At 26.2% G+C, this 20,433-nt stretch overlaps 7 protein-coding genes across 7 annotated transcripts; 4 read left to right on the top strand and 3 right to left on the bottom strand.

Moving 5' to 3' along the window:
- Positions 1-60: 60 nt before the first annotated feature.
- PNEG_00259 (hypothetical protein) lies at positions 61-6,552 on the bottom strand (the record flags this gene model as incomplete). The annotated part of the gene is made up of 10 exons (XM_007873939.1): positions 61-80; positions 125-243; positions 284-412; positions 456-3,775; positions 3,823-4,781; positions 4,840-5,071; positions 5,111-5,882; positions 5,932-6,060; positions 6,106-6,262; positions 6,315-6,552. 10 exons carry the CDS (start codon positions 6,550-6,552, stop codon positions 61-63), a joined length of 6,075 nt encoding a protein of 2,024 aa, XP_007872130.1.
- Positions 6,553-7,371: 819 nt separating this feature from the next.
- On the top strand, positions 7,372-7,855 carry PNEG_00258 (hypothetical protein; the record flags this gene model as incomplete). The annotated part of the gene is made up of 2 exons (XM_007873938.2): positions 7,372-7,432; positions 7,494-7,855. The coding sequence occupies 2 exons, from the start codon at positions 7,372-7,374 to the stop codon at positions 7,853-7,855; spliced, it is 423 nt and encodes a 140-aa protein (XP_007872129.1).
- A 1,912-nt stretch (positions 7,856-9,767) lies between these two features.
- PNEG_00257 (60S ribosomal protein L30) lies at positions 9,768-10,310 on the top strand. The gene is made up of 3 exons (XM_007873937.1): positions 9,768-9,925; positions 9,973-10,078; positions 10,122-10,310. Exons 1-3 carry the CDS (start codon positions 9,796-9,798, stop codon positions 10,216-10,218), a joined length of 333 nt encoding a protein of 110 aa, XP_007872128.1. The 5' UTR covers positions 9,768-9,795; the 3' UTR covers positions 10,219-10,310.
- Positions 10,311-11,981: 1,671 nt separating this feature from the next.
- Positions 11,982-12,950, bottom strand: PNEG_00256 (CDP-diacylglycerol-serine O-phosphatidyltransferase; the record flags this gene model as incomplete). The annotated part of the gene is made up of 7 exons (XM_007873936.1): positions 11,982-12,350; positions 12,390-12,418; positions 12,471-12,532; positions 12,577-12,679; positions 12,726-12,763; positions 12,808-12,859; positions 12,914-12,950. 7 exons carry the CDS (start codon positions 12,948-12,950, stop codon positions 11,982-11,984), a joined length of 690 nt encoding a protein of 229 aa, XP_007872127.1.
- A 202-nt stretch (positions 12,951-13,152) lies between these two features.
- On the bottom strand, positions 13,153-13,821 carry PNEG_00255 (H/ACA ribonucleoprotein complex subunit 1; the record flags this gene model as incomplete). Its single annotated transcript, XM_007873935.1, has 4 exons — positions 13,153-13,354; positions 13,401-13,537; positions 13,582-13,682; positions 13,734-13,821. 4 exons carry the CDS (start codon positions 13,819-13,821, stop codon positions 13,153-13,155), a joined length of 528 nt encoding a protein of 175 aa, XP_007872126.1.
- A 428-nt stretch (positions 13,822-14,249) lies between these two features.
- PNEG_00254 (threonine-tRNA ligase) lies at positions 14,250-16,849 on the top strand (the record flags this gene model as incomplete). Its single annotated transcript, XM_007873934.1, has 12 exons — positions 14,250-14,273; positions 14,333-14,405; positions 14,472-14,687; positions 14,739-14,868; positions 14,912-15,176; positions 15,222-15,368; positions 15,414-15,842; positions 15,891-16,080; positions 16,138-16,163; positions 16,206-16,423; positions 16,462-16,646; positions 16,693-16,849. 12 exons carry the CDS (start codon positions 14,250-14,252, stop codon positions 16,836-16,838), a joined length of 2,049 nt encoding a protein of 682 aa, XP_007872125.1. The 3' UTR covers positions 16,839-16,849.
- A 146-nt stretch (positions 16,850-16,995) lies between these two features.
- PNEG_00253 (hypothetical protein) lies at positions 16,996-20,120 on the top strand (the record flags this gene model as incomplete). The annotated part of the gene is made up of 14 exons (XM_007873933.1): positions 16,996-17,185; positions 17,234-17,337; positions 17,382-17,621; positions 17,667-18,003; positions 18,239-18,572; positions 18,628-18,791; positions 18,835-18,962; positions 19,009-19,077; positions 19,124-19,138; positions 19,182-19,226; positions 19,273-19,382; positions 19,426-19,534; positions 19,581-19,600; positions 19,649-20,120. 14 exons carry the CDS (start codon positions 16,996-16,998, stop codon positions 20,118-20,120), a joined length of 2,337 nt encoding a protein of 778 aa, XP_007872124.1.
- Positions 20,121-20,433: the final 313 nt, after the last annotated feature.

Genomic DNA, 20,433 nt, shown 5'->3' with positions numbered 1-20,433 from the left:
TAAATTACAAGTTTCGTAAGATTCATTAAAATGTTATGAAACCATTATTATAGTATATTCTCATAATGTGGTCCATCCTCCTTAAATTATAAATAATATATTTACTACCCAAATAACCATTTACCTGTATCTAAAATAGATTCTAACTTTCTCGCAACAAAGCTAGGTATACTGTGTTGAAGAAATAAGTTTCTAACTCCTAAATCATATCTATGTTGATACAAATGAAGAGGTCTTCCACGTCTATAGACATTAGAAATCAAACAACAAATTTTCTTTTTACCTTAACTCAAAGTCAGTTTCACCATGAGCATCAAGATAAGGTGCATTTGCGAAACTTCCATTTGAACCATGTATGAATAGGATTGCGCATTCTTTTATTAAAAAATATATTCCAATGCTTTTTCCGCATCTAAAAAATAATAAGTTTGTGTTATTAGTTTAATTTATTTTACTTTTGCATGTGAATATTACATTCTCCTAAATCTCCTTCTGAACAACAAGTTGATCGACTACAAATAAATAAACCACAAAAAAGACATAAAGCAGGTGCTTGTGGAACAGTATTGCATTTAAGACATTTAATTTCCATACTTTTTTCAAGAAGAATTTGAAGATGCTTTGGAAGAGCTAAAAGTTCAAAAATTGCTGGATGATTAAGTGATAACGTAGGAGCAGATTGTAAAGTATTATTAGAAGATAAGTTATTAAAATGTGTAATCCAGCCAAAAATAAGATCTTGTTGAATAAGGTCTAGTTTAGTAGTCCCTTGAGAAATAGAATAAATTTCCTCTAAAGTTGGAAGATTCATGAGTTTCTTAAGTCTTGAAAGTTCATCATTTATAGAGTGACCATAATGGTTTTGTGCTTCTGTTTCTGATGGAAATGCTATTCCAAATTTACTAAACATCAATATTGCTACTTTTCTCATAAATATTAAAACATATTTTCGGATCAAAAACTTATATCTTAATAAAACAATATCATCGTATTTTATATTTTTCGTGCTATCTAACTTTGTAGAACAAAGAAAGACAAATTTTTTAAAATTTACTAGAGAGTCTTCAATATTATTAGGCCAGTCTCCATTAGATTTTATAACTTGAGAAAGTTGTAATAAAGTAACTGTAATTTTTGTCACTTCTGCCAAATAACATATTCTTATCAGATGATGTACATGAAAAGCCATTGTAGGTAACACACAAAAGCTAGAATCTACTAACACTGCAAAAATATCTTCTGAAAGTATAGGCTTAAGCCCGGAGATTTTTATTTGACTATTTTTATAAATAGGATGGCCATAAAATAATTGATATATCCTAGTTTTTGCTTTTTTCAAAAACTCTTTTTGGATATTATTTTGAAATTTTGAGGTAAGTCCTATTGTAATGTAAGTCATAATTGTTTCAGAAATTATTCGAAGTAAAATCTTTGATTGTTCTGGTATTCCATGAACAAGAGTAGAACCAACAATTTCGTCTAATATTGAAGCTTTTCCCCTTTGTATTGTTTCTATGCCTGATATAGTATAACTAAATAAATGCCATAATTTATCAAGATCAAAGATATTGGATTCGGTGTATTTTGAAGAGGTATTTCCAAAATTTATGCTTAATATTTCTGATAATAATCTATACATAACTTGCAATATATCCATTTCATTATTAAAATTTGATTGTATTGAAAAAGGTAAAGGAATACGTAAACCAGTTTCAGAAAGTAAAGGGTCAATGAAATTATCTATTGAATGATTTCGGTGTGGCGAAAGTAATGAAGTTTTTAGTAAACTGGCTATAGGTTTCATAACAGAATCAAAAGTGTATGTTTGCATAGTTTGTACGATATTCATATATTTTTCTTTCTGTGAAAAATCGTTGAAAAGGTCTTCGTTTAAAAGCGTTTCTGAAAGTTCTGGTTTTTTTTGAGGTGATTGTATATTTCTGCTATTTTCATTTTTAACATTTGAGTAAAAAGGCATTAAACATAATTTAAGAGAGTTTAAAATCCATTCTTCATATGATGTCTCTGGTTTGCAAATTCCGGGATATACTTTTTTGCTTTCTTTCCATATTATTGGGAAAAAAACATTTCCCATACTTTTACATAAAGGGCAAAGATATTCTTTTTTAGAAATGTCTTCAGGAGCATTTCTTGATAGTTGGCCGTGAATTCTTAATGTAAGAGAATTATAAAACCTCTTAAAACATGTAGCATGCATAAGATGACCACAACTTGTTGCAAATAATCCATGGAATACATAATCTGGGGGGAAACCTGTAGTTATATCATAGTCTTGATCAGTTTCATGTTTCTTATGAATTTCAGATGTATTATGTTTTTTTTTACTCTTTGAAGCAAACCCGAAAGGTCGGATATGATCTAAATTTTTGTCTAAATCATGTGGAAGATCAATTACATCTTGTATAAAATTAAAATCATTCAAAGGAGTCATACGAAGCAATGAACTTTGGTGAATCATCCCTAATGAACCATATAAACGAAGCTCGTTAGTTTCTTCTTGACATACAATACATATCCCAGACGGAAATTGCCAATTCTTTGTATCAGTGGTATCTTGATTTATATCATTATTATTAGACATCAAAATTTCCGGAATGTCAAAATCCGAATTTTTTTCTAGAAAACTTTGCTGTTGTTGTTGAAATTGTGCCATAATTCTTGTGTGGCGTTCTTTTGCTGCTTTTTTTCTTTCTTCAAATTCTAATGACATTTTTTTTAATAAAATTGACGAATTCTGATCATCTTTAGTAAAATCTTTTTCTTCTGAGTCTATAGAAGAAACGCTAGATGTTTTTATTATGTATAAAAGCATATGAATTTTATCATGGATAAATTGCAAATCATTTTGTTTTAGCATGTTTGAAATAAGACATATTAATGTAGTATTTGTTTTGCTAGAATCCTGAGAAAATGGATTTTTGTTAAAATTTGAATTAGCGAACTTTATAAAACTGTAGGATTTGTTTTCGTGTGGTTGGATAATTTCTTGTTTAACTGAAAGAATACAAAGGTAGACAGCCTTATCGATAAGTGATTCAGGTTTTTGGTCTTGGTGTATACTATAGAGCAAACATAAATAAATCAATTTTACAAATGTTAGTGTTTGAGTAAAAAGACCTAATCCTTCAAATGGGCCATCTTTAATTGGCTGAATTTTTAAGTTTGATATTCTGTTTTTTTCATAGCAAAGGCCTTTTTCATTTGCTCTTTTCTTAAGAATAGAGTTTGCTTCTTCTTGTTGATTCCAAGAATAATGATAATAATATGGATCTATAAGATCAAAATATTGATCTTTTAAAGTATATGTTCCTTGATCATGGAGACCTCTTGGTGGACGATAAATGCATAATGAAACAAGGATGTCATTGAAGTTTTCATTATTATATAAATTCTCCGGAATTTTTTTAATAATTTCAGAATATGCTAAAGGGCCGAAACATAAAACTTGAGAAAGTTCCTTTTTTGTACTTTCATTAATGTCATGTGATAGTGTTGTAGATCTTTCTGAAAACAAGGTAATAAATAAAGATAATAGGGATTCAAACATAAAAAAATATTGTGATTTGTCATAATAAGGATGTTGTTCTGCATCTTTGAGTGACCAGATCAGTTCATCACTAATTATATCATATTGTCGAATAATTTGAAGGACAGAATCATCTAAATCTGCTCCACAGACAGTAAGAAGTTGTATCCATTTAATATCTTTATCGTATGTGTGATCTCGTAAAGAAAGATCATGATAATGATGTGCCTTTATATCTCTTTATTTCGATAATTTACATAACAAAAGTAACTTACTTGACCCTTAATTGATATTCCATTTCTAACCCAAAGCCCTGCACGAATTTGATCTATCCATGTACAAACAGAAAGAGGATAATCGCCTATTAATCTAATAAGATGCTTTTTTACCATATTTTCGCTAGCTTTAGGATTAACTTCTTGAAATTTCACTGATAATAGTTCTAGAATGGTAGAATAACCATTTTCTAATAAATTTGACTTGTTTAGAATGACTGTATTTTCAAGTAAAGATATAAGAAGCCAATGAAGAGGATGATGGAAACTAATAGGATCTCTAGAGACATTAAAAGTATTGCCAGAATGGAATGAAATTTCATTGTTAAGATAATGAATAGAAATAGGTTCAAAAGTAGGAAAACGTTCTGTTTCATACCCTAAAGACCATTGCAGAAGATATTTCATAACTATTCCTATTGCATTGCATAGTTCTGATGCAGATGCATTTTTATATGATGCAGAAAACGTTTTTATTAGTTTCGTTACTTCTATAGTTAAATGAAAAGCTGAAATCCAACTTTCGGATTCATATTCTACATGAGCTCCTGTAACTCTGTGACAAGGATTCATTCCTTGAAATAGTCTCAATAAATCTATGAATTGTAATAGATACTTAGGATTTGTTGGGATTATTCTTTGAACCAGCTTTGTATTAAGAATATATCTAATATCACCAAATATTTGACAATAACCCCTCTTAGAAAGATTTGATGTATTAAAGATAAGTACTTCTTTAGAGTCGATGATATTAGAAATATCAATATGACCATGTGTAAGAAAAGTATATATAAATCTATGAAGGCTGGTTAAAAAGTCATAAGACTGTACAAGTTTTAAAGATATATCTGGTACAGTAAAAAGCTGAACAGAAAAGTTTATTATTGACTGATCCGGTTCCGTCTCATTAAATATATATTCTTCTGCTAAAGAATTATATAATTGGGAAAAACGAATAGCTATGTAAATCATTTGTAAGTAATATATGCATATATATATATATATGATATCTCTTACCCAAAGAATGTTTGTAGTAAGATGACATGATCATTGTACTAATATATAATTCTCTCAGAGTAGATCTGATTTGTTTCCAAAGCTTTATATCAAAAGATAATAGTTTATCAATTCTCAGTTCATACTTATTTTCTGCAGATATGTTTTCTACATCAGATGATTTTGTAATAATCCAGTGAGATTCTGGTACAATTTTGTGAGATGATTGTGAAAGATGCTTTTGAGCCATTGACTTTAAAATTAGTTAATTTAAATAATCATTACTACTTACAGAAATATTTCCTCCTATAGTTGCAGACATGTTTTCTTCCGTTTCGTTATCTTCGCTTTTTAGTTCTCTAGTTAATTGATCATAAGAATTGTTACTGGTATGATTATTAAAAAAAGAATTCATTGATGCACAAGTCCCTTTTTTCCATGATTCGAAAAATAGTTTGCAAATGATATTTCGCATATAATTTTCATTGTCTTTTATTTGATATAAAGATATATCTTTAAGCCATTCAATAATTGCTCCGCACATATTTTCCCGAAATGTGTCTCTAGCACATCGTATTGTAGCTTTTAGTTTTATTTGCCCAATTTTTTCGCATATATTTTGAACTAAATCTAAGTTATCTGAAACAATAATAGTATCTCTTCCTTTTTTATCAACTCTATTTGCTACACGTTTACCAAATTCTTCATCTCTATGTGTTACTCGAGATACATGATCTATAACTTCCTGAAAGGTATGATTTTCATCATTCCATAAAATAACAGCCCAGATTGCATATGGATAATCTTCTGTTCCGTATCTATCTGAATACAATCTTGACGATCTTTCTAAGTATTTTAGACTTTGAAGATCCAATAGGTGAGGTTTTTCAGGAGAACATGATAATACATCTAACACATAGTCCAGTGCTCTTTCGATCGTCATTTCAATATAAGTCGATAGTTCTTTTGGAATGCTTGATAATTCTGAATTTTTATCAATTAGTTTATTATAATTAGATGTTTTTTGGGAATGCAATGAACAATTAATATCCACTTTCCATGCGCTATTTATTGTAAAATATTTCACCAAAAAAAACATAATTAAGAAATTACTCTGGATCTCCACAGTCGCAGCATCCACCTCCTCTAGTATTTAAACTCATCATTGTATCATGACCTTCATGATCAGATAATCTGAAACATTTTGAACAAAGAACACATGTATCATCCAATGCGCAGTTTCTAGTTAATTATTAGTGATTTGTATTGATAATTAAGATTTTTGACCTGCAATGATAAAGGGCCTCTTCCTTTTTAAATACATGACCACATGGTCCTTTATACTGACTAGTTTTGGAGGACAGTTCTTTCTCTTCCATATTTTCTCTATTTATCCTTATAATTTTATCTTCGTTATCTGAATCATCTTCAATCATAGATGTAACTGTTTTTTTTTGAAATATTTAATAATGATAATAAATGATTAGAATACATACATTTGTAAAAATCCGGATCTTTTTGAACAGTAGGATTTTTCTCTATACCTGGTATTCCTTTTTTAAAGAAAAATGTTTCTAAGCATTGATTATAACCAGTCATGGCACAAAATAGTTCATGTAAAAGAGAATTCTTGGCTCGTAGATTCCATGTATATCTAAATGCATATGGCATTTCCAACAAATATATAGAAAGGCGCTTTTCTGGCGACATTTTTTCAGGAGAATTTTTATTCATTGCTCCGCATGCTTTAAAATATAGATTTTCTAGTAAGAGTGTCGATTAAAGTCATAAATGTAAAAAAAAATTGAAATATTTGTTTTAGAAATATATATATATTGTATCCTTTTCAGTAATAATAGACAGAATTTTTGGTCGTAACAAGATAATAGGCTCTAAATTTTAGGAGATAAGTTTTATGCTTTAAAGAAATATGATATTATAAAAAATAAAAATGTTATAAAAAAACAAACACAAAAACGAATTTAGTACAATCCAGATGTTTTTATTCAGATGCTGCAATTTTAAAAGTTTTATTATTTTTTGTAGAATATATTTTTATTATAAAATCATTTGATAAGCAAATATAGTTGATAGTGTTGGAAGAATTTGTTATAGACTATTCTTCAATATAAAGATTACGAATATCTTTCCATTGTTTCTATGTTTTTTAGAAAAAAAGTAATGTAAAAAAGCATGCTTACTCCTCGATTAGCATAATCCCATATGGCTTGTGTTCCTTGGTCAAAAACTCTATAAATATTTAAATAAAATGTAAGTGTTATTAGAAAAATATGAATACTAACATTTTGAAAACAAATGTTGATGCGAATATTGTTCCTATTAAAATTGAATTTTTACGAAAAATTAATTGATAAATTCGAGTTGAGATCTATAGATTTATATTAGTTTTTTTATTAAAAAATTAAATGCAAATTCATATTAGCATATTTTTACCATCTTATTTACTATTTTTATATTTTCCGTTTATAAAGTATTCAATCATAGATTTTATAATCTTAAATTTGTTTTGAAGTTTTCGATTCCGTTTAGCAAATGTTGAAAATTGATATTCAAAAAAATAATAAAAGAGCTTCTGGAATTAAGAGTCTTCAAGGTAGACTTATTGAACTTTTGTGTTATATTTTGGGTTTCTAAATGATGTGCATTATATTTAGATGGTAGCTCAATAATTCCATCGTCTGTACGCCCCGATGGATCAATTAGAAGCGAAAGAAAAGTTCGGCCAGGATACGTTCCTCCCGAAGATATATCTGTATATAGAGCAGTGCATTATGATGGATCTTGTCAGAGAATGAGTTGTAATCAACTTGGGGCTCATGGATATCGTCCTCCTGGAGCAATGGTTTCCTCTAATTTAAGCAAGAGTGCAAAAAAAAGGGCAAAAAGGAAGGAAAAATTTCAGAATTCAAAGGATGATACTGAATGTTCTGAATCAAAGACTAAGGACTGTCACTCGATTATTGATGATATTGAAAAGTGCATGAGAAATTTCAAGATTAAAGAAACAAAAAATTGAAACATGTTTCAAGAATGAAAATGTATTTCGATAATTAAACTAGAAAAGAAAAAATGATGAATAAAAGCATTAATATTATATAAGGTTCGAATGTATTATAGGTTTAGTATAAAATGTATGTATAATAGGGTTTAAGAAGTTTCTTAATTATTTTATTTAGATTGTTATATTTACATTATAATTTTCAAAGTTCTAAACTTTTTGTGAATAAGAGTTGGCACTTGCATTGATATTTATTTTGATTGATACTAGTTGATATCGATATATAATTGAGATTTATAATATAGATATGCTTTATATTAATCAATGGCTAAGGTTTTGAAATCAATCACTTTTAAAAAAAAATATGTTTTATTTATTTATTTTGACGTTTTAAGTAGTATAGTTTATTCTTAATTTTCCCTGTTAAATTTTATATTTTGAATTTTGTATTCAAGACTTTTTTTTGAAAGTTTCTTGAATATTTTTAAATTTTAGAAAATATTTTCATTTAAATGTTGTTCCTTGATTTTTTTGCTAAAGTTTAATTAGAGATTTTTTTTTTGAGAAATAAAACTATGAAGTGTTAGTTTCTGTCAAATATTTAAATGTAATAAAATTAATATAGTATAGGCTTTGTACTATGGTGTCGGGTTTTCTGAGAATAACTATGTTTTATTTCTCACAGATAGTGCTATTTGAAAAATAATAAAAGGGTTATTTTCTGAAAAATGGTTTATTGTTTTTCATTGGAGAAAATAGGGAATCATTTGTAATGTTATATTATTACTATTACGAATTATCAATTTTATTTAGTTAATAACATTGATTTTTTGTTTTAATAGTTTTGATTTGGAATTTATAATGACATGATGTTAATAGGTGTTGTGCGAATTGTTTTATAGATGTATTTTATAAAAATTGATATGTGTTTGAATTGATTTCTCCTATTTCTTAAGGTTAGAAACTTTTTCAATATAATAAGTTTCCCTAAAATTTTATGTATAGGCATATTATGTTATTTCATTTTTATATAGAGATATAACAGTATTTTAACGTAACAATTCAATATGCATTATTCAAATGAATTTGAAAAAAATATTACATTAGAAATTACAATTAATGCATAGGATTGGCTCTGTAATAAATTAAAATGTTATTTTATTTAAATATGTTTTTTTTATATCTTTGAATTTTTTTGAATTTGTCTTTTAATTGTTATGAAATTATAATTTATACTTTATGTTTCATTGTCATCCATTTAATTTATTGATATTTTTCTATACTTAAACTATATAAAATCATATTATACATATTTATAATCAAGTATTAAAGAATATTATGGTTTTCGAATGTCGTTGATGTATTTTTGAAGTTTTTATTGATAATATATATGCATTAAATCTTATATATCTTGCGCATTTTAATGTTACTTGATAAATATATTGTATCATTTATTTCCTTTTTGTCTTAAATAATATTTTGAATATTTTAATTTTATAAGAGATTATTGTATATTTTATAAAAAGTAGTTTAATTCAAGTAGAAATATTATGATGTCTCAAGGATATAGTTTACTTTTTTATGAAATACTATATTTTGTGAATATATAAGAATTTTATATTAAACATATAAAAGGAAATATATGTTTTTTGAATTGTTTTTAATTTTATATAGCTTGATGTAATAATTAATTAGTAATATATTTCTATTCTATATATTCATTATTGAAAAAAATTATATACTATTGGCTTTATTGTGTTTAAATTTGGAATATTTCCGAATAAATGACATTTCAATGAGTTTTTTATGGTGTATTTAAAAGTGGTTCGAGTTATTGATTTATTTTAGGACTTAGGTTTTTGACCTCGTGACGTTTATTTTATCGGATTTTTTAAGACTAATTTTATTAGTTGTTTCTATATTTGAGATTTTTGTTTAGGGTTTTTTTAGTTTTGAACATGGCTCCTTCATCCAAAAGAGCAAAAAAGGTTTCAGAATCTCTTAACTCTCGTCTTGCTTTGGTAATGAAATCTGGAAAATGTGTTTTGGGTTATAAATCTACTTTGAAGACTTTACGCAGTGGAAAATGTAAGTTATTTTGCTTTTAGAATCTCTTTTTTTTATTATTGTTTTAGCAAAACTTGTAGTTATATCAGGGAATTGCCCCTATTTAAGAAAATCGGAATTGGAATATTATGCTATGTTAGCAAAAACTAATGTTCATCATTACTCTGGCAATAAGTATTTGGTTTTCTCTTTTAAAATTTATTTTTATTTTAATTAGTATTGAACTGGGTACTGCATGTGGGAAGTTTTTCCGTGTTTGCGTTTTAAGTATTACAGATCCTGGTGATTCAGATATTCTTACTTCGACTTTATAAATTATTGGTTCTATATATGAATATGTTTTCAATTGATTGTATATGATATTATTTGTATTATATATGATTTTTATATATAAAATAATCTAATATACACATTTATTTGGATACAGAGTTTTTCTGTATTTTTTTATATTTATACAATATTTATATGTAAACTGTATTCAATATTATCTGGTTTAAATTTGGTTTTTCTTTTAATCCAATATTAATGTTTGAATTATGTATTTTTGTCAAATAAATAAATATTCTGATTATAATTTTGTTAATTGTAATCGGTATTCTATAAATAGATGAATTATATAAAAAAAATAAGAAATACGATTAAGTTATTTATTTTTAATTATTTTTGTTTTGTGCTAGTATTTTATGAAAAATTTGTTATTTCATTCTTGGGATGAAATAAATTGTAATAAGTTTTAAGAGATTTATGTTCATTTTTTTAAAATCTGGAAATTTAATAAAAGTTTTTTTTAGAAAGGTTCATTAAATTTTTAAAAAAACTGTAGAAAATATTGTTTATGGGTAATTATTGAATAATTATGTTTTTTTGGATTTTTTTATAATTTAAAGTTTATTAAAGGTTTTGTAATTTAGCAATTTGCAATCTTTTGATCAATATTTATAGTTTTAATAAATTATTTTATATTGTATAAAATTGTTGTCTTTATTGACGTTTATTTCTATATATTTAGATTTAAAATAATATTTATATTGTTATTTTCTTAAAAAAAATTAATAAAGATTAGCATTTTATAGAAATAATGTATTCTAATATAGCGTTTATTGAAAAATGTGTTTTGGTTTTTAAATGAAGATATTTGTTTGTTTAAATTTAAAATTTGAAATATAAAATATTAATTTATAATAAAAATAAATTTTTATTTAATTTTATTACGCGATATATTATTTAGAATTATAAAAAATGTCTAGAAAATATAAATTTTAAGAAAATAGAATTTATTTTTTCTTTTTACCTAAATATTTTAATTTTAAAGTACGATTAATTTTAATTAAAATTTACAAAGTTATTTTTATAATATTTATATATTTTGGAAAGATCTTTTATTAATAAAAGATAATTTCATAATCTATAATAGTAAAATAATATAAAATATTATATTTATGAGATTATATTAATTTTATATTAAAATTTTTATATTTATGTTTAAATGTTTTAGTAATGTTATTTTTATAATCTTTACAAAATATAGTTTATATATTGTTTATATTTAAATTTATTAAATTCTTAAAGATCTTGTTTTTTTGTTTTTGTTTTATAAAAAGGATTTTATTTATTAAAATATAAAAATTAATATATTCCTATTGTTTATACTTTGATATGAACCATGGCAATTGTTTTTATTTTAATAAATATACAAAGATGTTTAAATTATCTTATATATGTTTAATATGATTTACTAGAAAAAATAGCAATATTTGATTAAATTTATTCTGATCTTTAATTTTATAATTACACTTATTTTATATCTAAAAAGTAATGATATTTAATTTTTACAAAGAGTTATTCATTTGAACGCTTTTGCACTTTATTGTTTTTATTAATAATCTTTATGTGAAAATATAATACTTAAACTCAGTATGATATGAATTGTATCAAATTTCTATAAGATACAAATATTAGACTTTAAATAAATTTTGTTCACCCTAATAAGTAATGATACTTTTGTTTTTAATTTTTTTTGGTGAAAATAGTTTATAACTATCCATTATGTGCAAAATTTTATAATTTTTATTTGGTATTATATTTTACGTACTTTTAAAGTTTTGCTGCACATGGCACAGCCACTTAATGCAAAAACAATGGCTGCTGGATGAAATTCAAAAAAGGAATTTTTGTATATTACTCCAAAAGGAAGTTTTTCAAGGATCCAACCGGATCTAACCCACCAAGCCATCATAGCAACTATTGACAATGTAGTTGGAATTGGTGTACCTTCGAAATATTTCAATTTTCCATATTTGTTTTTTGGTAATGAATCGACTGAGATATTAAATCTTGCCAACCTAGAAATCCCACAAAGTACAAAAAAAGAAAGAATTATGCTGTCTATTAATGTTCGTATGCCTAAAGCAAATGCAAATACCGATGGTGCAATACCAAAAGATACCTAATAATTTTAGTACGAAAAATATATATAATTACTAACTAAATCAGCTAAACTATCAAGTTCTCTTCCTATAAAGTTTAGATATTTCTTTCTCAAATGCAAAATATATAGATATTTAACCCATTGGAGAGCTTTTTTTCCTCCATCTAGCCACTCTTCCGTCTAAGAAATCAAAACATAATCTTCTATAATTAATATATTAATTTTTTTTATAAATGAAAAACACCCTAATGGCATTAATGTCATGGATTTCCAAAGCCATGTAGTATCTAGTGGATCTCCAAGACAATATTTCATCGATGAAAATACGCTCATGATACCACAAAATCCTTCAATAGTTATTAGTAATTAAAAGGAAAAAATAAAAAATTAAACCATTTAGTTCCGTAATGAAGTCTGCTAGTTGGAGAGTTCTAGATTAAATATTATATTTAAAATTATTTATAATTGATCTAACCGAATCAGTGAAAAGTGTTTGTCATCATAAATATTAGTAGAAGACTTTTTTTCTTAATTAATAATTTTAGCAATATACATTTAAATTAATGTTACTAATTCATTACCTGTTTTATTTAATATAGGTGTTTTGTTTTTAGGCATTTTTCAGTGGTTTTGTAAATTCATATATCGATGTGTAGAAACATGTAAATGAAATAAGCTTTTAATTAAAATGATAATATAAACGGAAATATACAAAAACTTCGTAATATATACTATGGAAAAAGTGTAAAATCTTTTTATCAAATTAATATTTTTCAATTAGGTGTTTTTTTATTTTAAAAATCTATTTTTAAAACTTTTTTTAGCGATTGCGTTTAAAATTTCTTTGACTAGTTTTGGGTTTTTTAAAAGATGCAAAATTTTTACGGCCGCTTATTGAGGGCCTATCTTTCTTATTGAATTTTTGATGAGACCTGTTACCTTTGGCTTGATTACCAGTTTGAAACATACCATGTTTTTTTTTTAGGATGGTAGATTTAGGCAGTGATAAAAACCGCTCAAGACTAACATGATATTAGAATTTTAACGCCTATAAAATATATATGTTACGGTAAAAGTTTATCACTTCCAATATATACTTTGTCTCCTGTATGAAATGATGTTGCAATAATGCCTTCTTGTGGTTTAACAGTAAAATATACCTGATTTATTGGTCCAAGAATTTCATCAATTTTTCCAATCAAACACTATTATTAGTGTTAAAAATATATGTTATATAATAAATTTATACATTATTTTCAAGATATATAGGAGCATTAAAGTATGGTATTTTTGTATGTGTTGATGCATATAACATTTCTCCTTCGCAAGCATGTACAAATGAACCAATTTCTGAAGAAAAAAATGTAAAATAAGAATTTTATTAATGCTTTTTCTGCTTACCAACATTATTTGTATTAGCTGAAGTATTACTATATCCCCTCCATTTATTTTTGTTTTGAATATGACTCTGAAAATATTGTTTGTTCATTAAAAGGTTTGAATTTTTAGAGATCGTAGAATGTTCTAATGATTTCAAGATTTAACAATTTGACTACTTGAATGAAATATAAAAATATGCACAAAGAAAACTCAGCTGATCAATTTTGATAGAATATAATGGAAATCAAAGAGAGCTATAGTACAACTGTTTCTATTAAAATCATAAATTTTTAATTGTCGAAATATTCTTCCGATAGAAATTAAAGATTTAGTGTGTCCCCTTAGGATAGTTTTTGTGTTTTTTATGTTATTCTCGATTGATTTTTCATTTTAGGATATTTTTCAACCACCTTAATAGTTATGATTATTTACAATTGTTTTTGATAAAATAGATATTTTGATTTCTATATATTTTCTTAGAATAGCATTATTTTCGAATTTTAAAGAGAAATGAGAAATTAGAGGAAATTTAAAGAAATGAATGACAGGTATTTACTTGAGGTTTGTATATTTTGAAAAAAAAAAGAAAAATAAAATAAGATTTATCTAAGATTATTTAGAAACCAGTGTTTATAGATCATCGGATTTCTATGTTTGAAAGGCTTTATGATGAATTTAAAAGAGAAATACAGGGTATGTTAATATTTTTCACGAAAAGTAAATGGTTTATATTAATAAATGACTGATTTTGGTGAATAGATAAAGAGCGTTTAGAAATTGAGATTACTCTTCCAGATGGTAGTTCACTGAAAGGAGTGAGCTGGGAAACTACACCTTTGGAAATTTCTAAAAGAATATCTAAAAGTTTATCTGAAAGGGTTGTAATCGCTCAGGTTAATGATGTCTTGTGGGACTTGGAGCGACCGTTTGAAAAGTCATCTACTTTAAAGTTATTGGATTTTAATACTCCTGAAGGTTTTATTTTAAAAAAAAAAAAAAACATATAAATTGCCTAATTTTAAATAGGAAAAAAAGTATTTTGGCATTCTAGTGCGCATATTCTTGGTGAGGCAGCAGAAAGATACTATGGGTGTTATCTTTGTATCGGGCCACCAACTGACGATGGATTTTTTTATGAAATGGCAATTTCTAATAGGTATTTTAATAGATGATTATTGTTTTATTTTTAATATTTTTAGAACTGTACTTAAGCAAGATTATTCTGATTTGGAAAATTTGATTAAATTTATTATATCTGAAAAACAACCGTTTCAACGTTTAACTGTAACGAAAGAGAATTTATTAGAAATGTTTAAACATAATAATTATAAACAAACAATTATATCGTCGAAAGTCCCTGATGGTGAATCCTCTACTGTTTATCGGTGTGGCACTCTTGTGGATTTTTGTATGGGACCTCACGTACCTCATACTGGGAAAATAAAAGCATTAAGTATATTGAAGGTTAGTTTTTTATATTTTTTTGATTTAAAAAAAACGTCTTATTAGAATTCGTCTTCGTATTTTATGGGTGATGTTACAAAAGATTCGTTGCAAAGAATCTATGGTATAAGTTTTCCTGACAATAAACAAATGTTAGACTATATGAATTTTCTTGCAGATGCTGAAAAGAGAGATCATAGAAGAATTGGAAGAGTAGTTTATTTAATTAGTATGAATTCTATTTTAATAAAATTAAAGGAACAGGAGCTTTTTTTTTTTCATGAGCTCAGTCCTGGTAGTTGTTTCTTTTTACCTCATGGAACTCGCATATACAATCGATTATTGGAATTTATAAAGTCTGAGTATAGAAGACGGGGGTTTAATGAAGTTATAACACCAAATATTTATAATTCGAAACTTTGGAAAATTTCTGGACATTGGCAAAATTATTCTGAAAATATGTTTTCATTTGATATTGAAAAGGAACGATATGCTTTAAAGCCAATGAATTGTCCTGGTCATTGTCTTATGTTTGCAATGCATGATAGAAGTTATCGTGATCTTCCTTTAAGATATGCAGATTTTGGTGTTCTCCATAGAAATGAGTTTTCTGGAGCCTTGGCTGGATTAATGCGTGTTCGAAGGTTTCAACAAGATGATGCACATATTTTTTGTACTTTTGATCAAGTTAAGTTGAAATATTTTGTTAGAATAAATATCTTATATATTTATTAGGTTAAAGAAGAGATTATGAATTGTTTTGAATTTCTAAAATATGTATATGAAATATTTGGTTTTTCTTTTAGGTTAAAACTTTCTACTCGTCCAGAAAAATTTATTGGCGATATTGAAACATGGAATCGAGCAGAAAAAAGTTTAGAAACCGCTTTAAATAATTTTGGATTGCCATGGGAAATAAATCCAGGTTAATATTATATGTATATATATCTATAGTTCTTGATATATTGATATAATATTATAGGTGATGGTGCATTTTACGGACCAAAGGTTGTATTTTTAAAAAAAAAAGTGTCAATTTAATGATTAAAGGTTGATATTGAGATTTCCGATGCTTTAAGGAGGCATCATCAATGTGCTACAATTCAGCTTGATTTTTTTTTGCCAGAATGTTTTAACTTAGAATATCGTTTGGCTTCTGATGAAAAAAAAAAATCCATTTATGCAAGGCCTGTGATAATACATCGTGCCATACTTGGAAGTATTGAAAGGATGATTGCTATTTTGATTGAGCATTATGGTGGAAAATGGTAATATGCTTTTTTTTTTAATATTATTCTAATTTTAGGCCATTTTGGCTTTCACCTCGTCAAGTAATGATTATACCTATTTCAAAGGCATTTAAGGATTATTCAAAGCATGTATATGATAAACTTTATGATAATGGATTCTATGTTGATATAGATTTGAGTGATAATACTTTAAATAAGATGGTTAGAAATGCCCAAATAGCTCAATATAATTTTATATTCGGTATTATATAATCTTTTGGGATTCTAAATATTTACGGATAGTATAGTTATTGGTCAGGAAGAATTAGATTCAAATACAGTGATGATACGAAATCGAGACGACCAGTCAAAACATATTCGAATTTTGCTTGATGATGTTATAATTAAACTTAGATATCTTCAACTTTGTAGAAAAAATGAGAATAGTTTTTAGAATAATTATGGAGTAATCGTAGAAATATATTTATTTTTATAGAGTACTATATATATATATATTTAGAGTACTATATATTTTTTTCGATATTCCCGACTTTTTTAAAAGATTATTCTAAAAAAAAAAGTTTAGTTCTACCCTTTTTTAAAATAATTCAATGGGTTTTCCGGAGACAGCAGTTCTTAGAAGTAGATCTGAGAGTAATCAAGAAAAGCTTCCGGATATGTCTCTTGCTTTAAAAGAAAATTTGTCTCGAGATGCACATTATAACAATTTAGATTCTATATTTTCATCTTCTTTTTCAAAGAATCTGGATCCTACGAAAAATCTTGCTTCTCGTTTTAGTTGTAAGATTTATGATAATTTGTCTTTCAGTTTTTTTTACTGGTAATTAGCGTGGAAAGTTTTGTTAAAAGAGCTTGTTATTTATTTTAAGGCGGTTATTAATATTGAAGAAGTCAAGGCAAATGAGTTTAAAAAATTAGGCAGTATACTTAATGTGAGTTTTTTAATATTTTTATATATTTTAAAACGTTTGAATAGATTCATTCTAATGAAAAATCTTTTCAAGATGGTGGAATTCAAGAAGTTGAAAAAGTCTTTTGTGAATGGAATCGGAAATATTCCACACATTTGTCTATGATACCAGGCAGTGTAAATCAGGAAATTATTTTGAAGTTGGAAAAACTTAGAGTAATGTTGAGTGAACGTGTTAAAGATATTTCGAAGATGTCTTCTCAGTTCCGTAATAATTTAAGTAAGGAAGCAGATACTACTAAAAAGGTGATATTGGATCTGCTATTTAATGTTTTAAATTAAGAATATTAGTTGATGGAAATTTATAAACAATCTTTGTTAAGATGGGAATCTAGTCCTTATCAGATTACTCCTAGAACAGATCCATATATTATTAAGCTTTCTTTAGAAAAGCAAATCGCACAAACTCTTTTAGAAGAAAATGCTTTACAACAGGCTTATTTAAATATAGAGAATTATTGTCGTAATATTGAAAGATCTGTAATAAATACTGTTCGAGAGGTTTTTAGTGAATATAAAGATATTCTTCAAAGAGAAGTCTCATTTATATCTGATTTTAATAAGAACATTGTTACTGCAGATGATTCTATTTCTCTTGATAAGGGATGGAATAATTTTCTTAGAGAAGGTAATTTTATCTTTTAATTAATTTTATTTTATATTAAGCTTTATTAGATTCTGTATTCAAACTTCTTATTGGAGATTGATATGTTTTTTTTTTTTTTTTTTTTTTTTTTTGATTTTTTTTTTTTAATTTTTTTTTTTTGTAATTTCCGATAAAAAATTTTTGATTTAATATATTTATTAAAATAAATAGCAATTTTTATGTTTAAGTATTTCTTTTTCTAGGATGGCTGACATAGATTCTTCTTCCAGCAATCCTAAGGATTCTGTTAATTTCCGGAAACTTAGGTATTTTTGTGATCTTTTATATGCTCAGAATCATCCCGCTGTTAAAGAGATACGCAGTGGTTTTCTACAAAAGAGAACTAGAATTTTGAAATCCTATAATAGCAGGTTTTATGTACTTACTGCATCTGGGTTTCTTCATCAATTTAAATCGGATAATCTTTCTTCCGATCAAATACCACAAATGTCCTTATGTCTTCGTGAATGTGAAATTTGCGAGCATAGTTCTGCTGATTCTCAGAAATATAAATTTTCTTTGAAGGGATCTAAAAATGGAAGTTCTGGTCGGTATGTTGTTGGCTATATGTGCTTGTAGAGATGCATAGGCCTTATGTTTTTATAGAATTCATACATTTGTTTTTAAAACAAACACGTATGATGACATGATTGATTGGTATAATGATATAAAGAAATTCACGGGGTTATTGAATATGCCTGAAAATGAATTCAGGGATTATATTGTAGCCTTGCAAGTAGGAAATTCAGTGGATGGTCAAGCAACAGATAGTAATATATTGTTGATGTTTTGTTGAAGCTCTTACATTTTTAGTTCCAAATGATGCATCTGATCAGGAAAAGAAGTTTTCATTAGTTTTGAAAGATGATTTTAAAGATGATGTTGATATTATGACATCAGTATCCAGTGCTTTTTATGAGACAAAATCTTCGGTTCATAATGTAATTTGTTGATATAAGCATATAAATTTTGTTTAATATTAAAAAGGGACAAATGGATCATACGGCAAATAAAGAGTGTATCACGAATGAAAATGGTGATCTAAATAAAAATAGCGTAAATAGCATTTTTTTTAATTGATTTATCTGATATTCTGTTTTAGTCTTTTAGTGGAGAGGTTTAATTGATTAATCTATATTTTTATGATTAAGAGTAAATAGAACAAAATATCTGTTTGTATAAACGGTGATATTACTTCTGGACAGGTTAGTTTTTTATGTAGGTTTTAGAGATTGGTTTTTGATTTTTTAGGAGAAATCGGAGAAGGATGTGTTAACTGATACTTCTGCTTTATTGAATACTTCTGGTACATGTGTAAATGATTCTACTGACCTAAAAGACACGACTTTTGGGTCTTCAAGGTTGTGTTTTTGATGTTTGAGGCTATATATTAAATTTGAAAAGTAATTCTTCGTATTCATCAACAAATGAATATTCATGTCCTATGGATATTCAAAATTCTCCTCCTAATCATAAATCTGATTTAGGCAAACCAGTAGTTGATACGCAAAAGGTAGAGTAGCTATTTGTTTTCTAAAGTAATGTTATTAATGATTTAGAATTCTAATCAAAGAGATCGGTAATAATTAGTATGTTTATTTTTGTTTTTTTTTCATGTTTACATTAGATCTTGTTCTTTACATCCAGTACTTGAACCTCAGGTAAATAATAGTCAAGGATTATGTTCTTCATTATCATATCCTGGTTTATCTCAATCGCCTTTGTCTGCAACTACACAATCTAAATTTAAGGAGGATTTGGGACAGGCTGCTCTTTCTAATTTGGATGTAAGTGACATTTCTGACAATAAATTAGATTCAGAGCAACTGCAATGTTCAAAAAATATCGGATCAGTGAATGGGGCAGATAATATATCTGGTATGCCTTCTGATAAAGCATTAGATAGCGCAGAATTATGTTCTCGAAAGTCTATAGTGGAATCGGAATGTCAATTGCCTTCTGCTGTTTCTGATTCAGAAGTTTTGGGGAAATCTAATCATAAAGAATTAAAAGAAAATTTGAAAGTATTAGATAATAATGATTATTTAACTAAGGAATTACATAAAAGTGATAAGGATGTTCCTAGCAAAAACGTATAGGGATATGAAAACTATAACATGTAATATGGAATCGTATTTGAAATAGTTTATGATGGTTTATCCTCAATATTTCTGAAAATATAATATTTATCAAGATTATGATAATTTTTTTGAATTTTTATATATTTTTGAGATTTATATATTGTAGATGGTTTTGGATGATGAAATTTACTATTTTTGATTATAATTATTTGTTATGTAATTATATGTTACTTTTTATTATTAAAATATCAAATTTTTATTTTAGACATGAAAAGTCATATGAAATATTTAAGATAGTATCATTATGGTTTTTATTAATTTATTTTTGATT

This window comes from Pneumocystis murina (genome assembly GCF_000349005.2).
Source record: "Pneumocystis murina B123 chromosome Unknown supercont1.5, whole genome shotgun sequence".
In the NCBI taxonomy this organism is placed as follows: Eukaryota; Fungi; Ascomycota; class Pneumocystomycetes; order Pneumocystales; family Pneumocystaceae; genus Pneumocystis; species Pneumocystis murina.
This window is presented reverse-complemented; position numbering and strand designations above follow the sequence as displayed.

What these genes read in the sequence shown, in the direction of transcription:
- PNEG_00257 (XM_007873937.1), top strand. Translation starts at nt 9,796, where the DNA reads ATGGCTCCTTCATCCAAAAGAGCAAAAAAGGTTTCAGAATCTCTTAAC. An exon ending in GACTTTACGCAGTGGAAAAT is followed by an intron (nt 9,926 to 9,972) that starts GTAAGTTATTTT and finishes TTATTGTTTTAG; the next exon opens with CAAAACTTGTAGTTATATCA. An exon ending in CATCATTACTCTGGCAATAA is followed by an intron (nt 10,079 to 10,121) that starts GTATTTGGTTTT and finishes TATTTTAATTAG; the next exon opens with TATTGAACTGGGTACTGCAT.